Source organism: Meles meles, chromosome 8 (genome assembly GCF_922984935.1).
Source record: "Meles meles chromosome 8, mMelMel3.1 paternal haplotype, whole genome shotgun sequence".
NCBI lineage: Eukaryota > Metazoa > Chordata > Mammalia > Carnivora > Mustelidae > Meles > Meles meles.
Genome location: NC_060073.1, coordinates 55,511,433 through 55,519,449, shown reverse-complemented (window position 1 = coordinate 55,519,449; position 8,017 = coordinate 55,511,433). Strand labels below are relative to the sequence as shown.

Genomic DNA, 8,017 nt, shown 5'->3' with positions numbered 1-8,017 from the left:
GAAAGATGCTGTAAAGGAGATGCGATGTGAGCAAAGGAAAGGACTTCCTGGGACAAGGTCTTGGAGAACAGAAGGAATTTGGGCCCTAAGGGTCATCAATGTCCTCTTACATAGGAAGGACAGAGACTGAGAGCAGTAACAGTTAAGGAGAAATGGTGCTATTTGAAGTCCCCTTCTTAATAACCATCTAAAGATACCCATCCTACTGTCCATCAAGATGTACCTTAACTCTCCCCTTTGTGTCTCCCCCTTCTCTTGTTAATCTAATGTTTTTATTGGCATCTGTAAAACTCATGAGGGGAAGCTTAGACAACAAATTTGATAAGACTTCTTGGACTAGGGCGCCTGAATGGCTCAGTTGGTTAAGCGACTGCTTTCAGCTCAGGTCATGATCCCAGGGTCCAGGGATCAAGTCCTATATTGGGATCCCGGCTTAGCAGAGAGCCTGCTTCTCCCTCTGACCCCTTCCTCTCTCATGCTGTTTCTCTCTCTCTCTCTCTCTCTCAAATAAATAAATAAATAAAATCTTAAAAAAAAAAAAGACTTATTGGACAGTTGCTTGATTTTGCAGCAGAAAATTTACATGGGGGGGGGGGGTTCATGCAAAAGTGGCCTGCTTAACCACAGTGTTTACCATGACCTAGGTAATGGGCATATTCAATGGGTGAGTATATAAAGTCAAGGTCATCATAAAGCCAGTCCCACATGGCTTGCACATGAAGCAGATCAGCTGCTTGATCTAGGCATTCCACTTGGAATTTATAGGGGTTGTTAACAGTGTCCCTTGTCAGAGTAAAGAGACCTCACAGTGGCTTTTATCCAACCCAGCAGGCTGGCCATTTCCTCAGGAATAACCCTCTGTGTATCTGGATGGTATACAGCCATCTGGATGGTTCCACAGTAACCAATGGGTCCTGTAACCAAGCTCTTCCATTCTGAAGCATCTAATAACAAAGATACTGCCCCTAAATTAGTCATGCTCACAGTCCATTTCAGTAAAGGTTCTTCAAGAAGTTGATGATCTTAATCTACAAAATAAAACAACTCTCTCACATTGTACCTCCTGGTTTCAGTAGTTTCTTGGTTTTGCCCTCTCCCATGTGGCCAATCTTCTTATGACCAGAGTCTTAGAGGTACTCTGTTTTCCCCATATAATTTTTCCCTTTGGGGGCAGATTTGAGATTAGTGGTGAAAACTCAGACTAGTTAAAATCTGAGCTTGGTCCAGCATCAAGGACTCAACAGCATTCTCCCTTCCTTTCATTTTTGCTATTACAGAGAACAATAACCAAAAGATTATAGAGTTTGCTTTTTTCATATTAGTTTCCATCACCTTTAGCATCCAATGAATCAATTCCCCAGGAGTTGGATCTACCTCTAAATTCCACTGGTAAATTTTATCTTTAGTAATTGGTTACAGCACGATTGCTGTTCCACACTTTGGGTAACTATGTGGCCATGGCCACCCTGGAATCAAAGGTTCCTCATCCTTTCCTCCATCGTTTCATCCTCTTTACCAAACCACGTTTCCATAAGCTAGGGCCTGGCTAGCAAATCCTACTTCTGACACCACACAATTCTCCAATTCTCCAATTCTCCAAAACCAACTGGCTGTTCAACAACTCAATTAAACTCTGACACTACCTGGAGTTAACATCAAATCCCACATATTAAAGGACTCGGTCGCACAAGATTGTCCAGCTTCAGATGCCAGTGGCAAGCTCCAGGTTGCCACCAGCACTTCTGATCAACCAGTTACAAATTCTGGGGTTCCATGACACTCTCCTCAGGTTTGCTATTTTGCTGGAACAGCTCACAGAACTCAGAAAACAACTTACTTACATTTACCAGTTTATGACAAAAGGTACAGGTCCGGAATAGCCAAATGGAAGAAATGCACAGGACGAAGTATAAAGGGGAGTGATGTCATGGAGCGGCCACGTGCTCTCCAGCTGTGACCCATCCTAGCAACTGAGTAAATTCACCAACAGGAAACTCTCAGAGATTGAGAGCTCATTCTGCAGTCCTCCTCCCTTACCTGCAGGTTGAGGGTGGAGCTGAAGTTTCTCACCCTCTAATTACTTCATCTTTAAGTCACCAGCCCCATCCTGAGGCTACCTTGCAGAAGTCACCCCTCATTAGCATAAGTTTAGGTGTGACTGAAAAGGGCACATATAAAGAACAAGGAAATTTTAAAGATTTTAGCTGTGTGCCAGGAACAGACACTGGAGACAAAGATCAAATATATTTCTGACTATACCACTATTACTCTGAGATGATGAAGAGTCACTTGAAAGAAATTCTCAAAGAATTGCCAGGACTTGGTAGTTCCGGGCCACTTGAAGAAGAACTCTAGAATTAAAAAAGAGCTCACAGGTTTTAACTGCCGTTCTGCCAATTAACTTCCCCACGCTTCATTTTCCCCATCTGCAAAATGTAAATAATAACAGCATTATACTTACTTCTTAGAGTCGTTCCAATTGAAGACAGTATGATAAAGTGTCTGGATCCATGAGGGAACGTGCATAGAGCTCAGTAAATGTTAGCTTTCACCAACATGGATACACGGGGATGGGACACACAAGTTCTAGTCCCTGTTCCTGGCTCTCCTGGCTGTACGCTCTGTACCCCTCCTTAGTCATTTCACCATCTCTGGGCCAGTTTTCTCATCTGTAAAGTGAACGTGTGGGTGTCCCCACGAGTTAAGGGCCCCTTCCATCAGGAAAAGTCTGCATCAAATGTGACTCAAAGATTCTCAGTCAGGGTGATTCAAGGGTGCTGGTGCTAGGGGCAGAACATCAAAGATGGAAGGGAGGCGCTCTCTGGCCAGAGGCAACACTCGGCGACCTGCTTGGTCGTGCTCTACCCGCGCCTCCCTTCCCGAGTGGGCGGCCGAGTGGAGTGCCAAGTGGGTCTGGAAGTTAGCTGCCCCAGGAATTAGTCCAGGTTTGGAGAGTCGAGCCTTTCACCAGCCACACCACACTGCACCCACGCACAACAGGAGCGTGGGCGGCTACAGTGCCCTGCCGCGGTCTAGACCACGGGGAGCTTCCCTCCACCCAGCGGCCCGCGCAGGCGCAGTCGCAGTTGGAGGCGGGGCGGGGCGGGGCGGGGTGGGGGTGGGTCCCGGGCGCGCTCGGTTCTCTCCACCTCCCCGGCTCTGACAGGACTCTTGGCTGCGGCGGCCATCAGCTGCTGGAGAACAGAGGAAGAGGAAGGGGTGGAGCTGCTTTGCGGCTGGACGCGAAGCAGTCCCCCTACTGCAGCGGGGGCTAGTCAGCTGTCTCTGGTGCTGCTCGGCCCCTTGAGAGCCTGCGCCTAGACCCGCGGGACAGGGACGGGCGAAGCGGCCTATCTAGGAACTCGGGCAATGCCCCGCCACGGAGTATCTCCCGGCCAGGGCCAGCCTAGATCCGGCGGGGAGACGGAATCGGACCGGTCCCGGGGGTCCCCCAGACTGAGGCTCCTGTGGATAGGCCTGGCTCTGGCGCTGGCCCTGCCCGACTCCCTGGTTCTCTGGGCCCCTGCCGGGGCCCACCCTCTTCCCTCCCAAAGCCATCCCGCCAGGTTCGGTCGCTTAGTGCCCCAGCTCCGCAACGCCTTTGGGTGGTGGAATCTCACCTGCCCAGTCTGCAAAGGCTTGTTCACCGCCATCGACTTTGGGCTGAAGGTGAGCGCTTAAAAGGGCTGTGATGGAGCAGCCAAGGGGAGCGCTGGTGGGGGCAAGGGCGAGGGAGGTGCTGGGCCTGGGGTCCTGAAGAGCAAACCTGATGGGGAGGCTGGCATCTATCTACGAGCCTTCACCGGATTTGCTGTCCTTTAGGGACACCCATGATTACACACCAGCACCACCTCCACTGTGACCTTGTGAAGAAAGGAAAGAGTGCAAATTGTGGGCCGGCCACTGTGCCAGCCATTTTATATAGGTTAAATCAAACCTGTGAGGTGTTCATTACAGTTCTTATCTTCCTTTTACAAATGACTAGAGTCTGGAAGAGGTGAAGTCACTTGCATAAGGGCACACAGCTGGCGGCTAGGGGGAGGGCTGGGACTCCTTTCCCTGTATATCTGACACTGAATCCCCTGTGCCTTAAACTTGGCAGCTCTAATCCAGAGCACTAGGCCTTGTACTGGTTACTCAACCGGGACTTGAATTCAGAAACATCCAGGGGGGTGGGACTAGATTGTGATGTCTTGACCCTGATGGGATTATGATGAGTGCCAGTTGGTCGGTGAGCTTTGCAGTGTTCTCCAGGGCCTGCCCCAAACTATGGACAGACATACTACCCAGCCCAGATTTCAGGGCACTCTGCAGACATTGCCTGAGGAAGCCAGGTGGGTAAGCAAAAGGCCTGAAATGCCACTGCCTCCTGAGGGGAAGAGGAAGTATTGGCCTGGTGCTGCCTGAGTCACAGGGCAGTGTCTGTGGGAGGCAGAGAGTGCACTGAGGTCTCTTCATGGTGGCACTGAGGCCAGCCTGGCCCCTGTTTGGAGATGGAGGTACAAAGGGTGGTAGCCAGGGTTTGGCCTGGTTCTTGTGCTGCCTCTGACCTCTCATCACTGGTTCTTCCCACTACAGAAGGAGCCCAGTGTGGCCTGGATGGGCTCCATGGCCACCAAGCTCTGCAAACTGCTGAAGATAGCACCGCCTACTGTGTGCCAGTCAGCTGTCCAGCTCTTTGAAGATGACATGGTAGAAGTGTGGACACGCTCAGTGCTGAGCCCATCTGAGGCCTGTGGTCTGCTCCTGGGCAACACCTGTGGGCACTGGGACATCTTCTCATCTTGGAACATCTCTTTGCCAGCTGTACCAAAGCCTTCCCCACAACCACCTAAACCCCCAGCCCCAGGTGCCCCTGTCAGTCGCATCCTCTTCCTCACTGACCTGCACTGGGATCATGACTACCTGGAGGGCACAGACCCTGACTGTGAGAACCCACTGTGTTGCCGCCAGGATTCTGGCCTGCCACCTACCTCTCGCCCAGGTGCTGGATACTGGGGCGAGTACAGCAAGTGTGACCTGCCCCTGCGGACCCTGGAGAGCCTGTTGAGCGGGCTGGGCCCTGCTGGCCCCTTTGATATGGTGTACTGGACAGGAGACATCCCCGCCCACAACGTCTGGCATCAATCACGTCAGGACCAGCTTCGGGCCCTGACCACTGTCACAGCCCTTGTGAAGAAGTTCTTGGGCCCAGTGCCTGTGTACCCTGCTGTGGGCAACCACGAGAGTACACCTGTCAATGGCTTCCCTCCCCCTTTCATAGAGGGCAATTACTCTTCCAGCTGGCTCTATGAGGCAATGGCCAAGGTGTGGGAGTCCTGGCTACCTGCTGAAGCCCTTCACACTCTCAGGTAGCTGAGGTCCACGGAAACCCAGGAAGAGAAAGGTGGATGATAGGGAAGGGAGTAGAAGATCTGGGCATTACCTGTAACTATTCTATCAGGAGTCAGCTCTCCTCACTGGCCCTCCCCCCACCTCTGACCCTGGCTTCCATCCCTACCCTTATATCCAGACACCCTCCCTCACAGGGCTGACAGAATACCCTCTCCATGTCTTTGCTCATGTTGGCCCTCTCTAAAATGTTGGCACCCCCCATTTTAACATCCCAACTTTCCCAGGCCCAGATCATATTCCTTGTGAAGGGCCTTTGCTTCCCATTCTAGCTCACTTATCTCTTCCCTGAACTCCTAGAGCCCTTGGCCTTCTGAGCCCCTTCAGCTCAGTCACATGGGCCCTACAATCAGTACTGTTTTTTGGTCTTCAGCTGGAATGTGAGCTTCTTGGTGGAAGTCTTGTGTGCCTCTGCCTTCCACCCAAATGCTTAGCACAGGACTGGGTGAGCAGGACCTGGATTATGAATGAGTGTTGATCTTCATATTCACTTTGTTTCAGAATTGGGGGGTTCTATGCCCTTTCCCCACGTCCTGGCCTCCGTCTCATCTCTCTCAATATGAATTTTTGTTCCCGTGAGAACTTCTGGCTCTTGATCAACTCCACAGATCCTGCTGGACAGCTCCAGTGGCTAGTGGGGGAGCTTCAGGCTGCTGAGGATCGAGGAGACAAGGTGAGGGAAAGTGGTGGGAACATGGTGGAGTAGCTGCTGGTGGGGGTTGGGAAAGAAGCAGGCCCTTTGTGACCGGACTCCTATCTAGAGCCAGAACACCTGTGAGCAGAGAAGCTTGGTTTTCTGAAGCTCCCTACAAGTGTTCCCTGGGAGTTCGGCTCCTGGTCCCTCTTAGAAGCCCTTTCATCCACTCCCTGTCTCTGGCCAGCAATGCCGGCTGTTGTAGGAAATGAGTACCAACTTTTCCTGGCCAGGGCTGCCTGAACCCCTCATTGCTCTGATATTTGTTTGTTTACTTGTTTATTTATTTAAAAGATCTAATTGGCTTTATTGAACAACTCATGAATCAGGCAGCATCCCATCTAGCAAATAGAGGGGCATTATCCCTGATAACCTTCCTTAACTCTCCCTGCAGGTACATATAATTGGCCACATTCCCCCAGGGCACTGCCTGAAGAGCTGGAGCTGGAATTATTACCGAATAGTAGCCAGGTAGGAGGGAGGTGGATGAACAGCCTGAAGGTTGGAAATTCCTTTCAGCATCTTATTCCTGCTGCTCCATTGGGGTAGAGAGACTTCTTAGTTCAGTGTGTGAAGAAAGAAGCATCCCATCTCCCCAGATTTCCTCCCCATCCCTAGAACCTTCTGAATATAATTAGTGTCTTCTGGCAGGTATGAAAACACCTTGGCTGGTCAGTTCTTTGGCCACACCCACGTGGATGAGTTTGAAGTCTTCTATGACGAGGAGACCCTGAGCCGGCCACTATCTGTAGCCTTCCTGGCACCCAGTGCCACCACCTACATCGGCCTTAATCCTGGTGAGTGAGGTGGAAAGGAGCTATTAGGATAGAGGAAGTTGGTGGGATAGAGGAAGCAGAAACAGACTTGGAGCCAAGGCTAGCAAAAGGCAGGTGGGACATGTGACCCCTCCCCAGAGTGGCCTTAGCTCCTTCCCTCTCCAGTCATTTCTCTCTCCTTGCAGGTTACCGAGTCTACCAAATAGATGGCAACTACCCGGAGAGCTCTCATGTGGTCCTGGATCATGAGACCTACATCCTGAACCTGACCCAGGCTAATGTACCAGGAGCCACGCCACACTGGCAGCGTCTCTATAGGGCTCGAGAAACCTACGGGCTGCCCAATGCACTGCCTGCCGCCTGGCATGACTTAGTGTATCGCATGCGGGGTGACACGAAACTGTTCCAGACCTTCTGGTTTCTCTACCATAAGGGCCACCCGCCCTCAGAGCCCTGTGGCATGCCTTGCCGCCTGACGACTCTGTGCGCCCAGCTCTCTGCTCGCTCTGACAGCCCTGCTCTATGTCGCCATCTAGTGCCGGATGGAGGCCTCCCAGATGTCCAGAGCCTGCAGCCAAGGCCACCTTTCTGCTAGCACCCCCAGGGCCCAGAGTTGGGAAAGTGGAAAGCTTAGAAAAGGAGCAAAAACCCCCACATGATAGCTGTGGTAAGAAGTGCATCTGAGCCCCAAGCACACCAGGGAAACAGGACCTTCTTTCATGGAGCTGGTTTGGCTAGATACAGGAGAAGGGGCAGCTGCTCTGCCTGGGCCCAGCATCTAAGCTGCCCTGGGACCACTGCCGTTCATGGCTGCGGAGTGAAGGTCTAAGTTGGCACTGCACCAGCAGATCAGACAGGAGCTGTGCTGGCCAGCCAGGAACCCTGTGCTGCTGCTGTCACCTGGTTACCAGGGTGTTAAAATAAAGATAAGAGACATGGACTCCAGACCCCTCTGTGACCATCCCACTTACTTCTTTTAAAGCTGGGAGGGCAGGGCGGCTGAGTGGCTCAGTGGGTGAAGCCTTCGGACTCTTGGTTTTATCTGGGGTCATGATCTCAGGGTTGTGGGATGGAGCCTTGAGTGGGGCTCTGCTCTCAGAGTCTGCTTAATTCTCTATCTGCCCCTCCCCGTGTGCGTCCTCTCTCTCTCTCTCAA

At 51.8% G+C, this 8,017-nt stretch overlaps 1 protein-coding gene across 1 annotated transcript; it reads left to right on the top strand.

Moving 5' to 3' along the window:
* The first annotated feature begins 3,162 nt into the window (after window positions 1–3,162).
* On the top strand, window positions 3,163–7,972 carry SMPD1 (sphingomyelin phosphodiesterase 1). Its single transcript, XM_046017770.1, has 6 exons — window positions 3,163–3,669; window positions 4,579–5,351; window positions 5,893–6,064; window positions 6,480–6,556; window positions 6,737–6,882; window positions 7,047–7,972. The coding sequence occupies exons 1-6, from the start codon at window positions 3,370–3,372 to the stop codon at window positions 7,454–7,456; spliced, it is 1,878 nt and encodes a 625-aa protein (XP_045873726.1). The 5' UTR covers window positions 3,163–3,369; the 3' UTR covers window positions 7,457–7,972.
* Window positions 7,973–8,017: the final 45 nt, after the last annotated feature.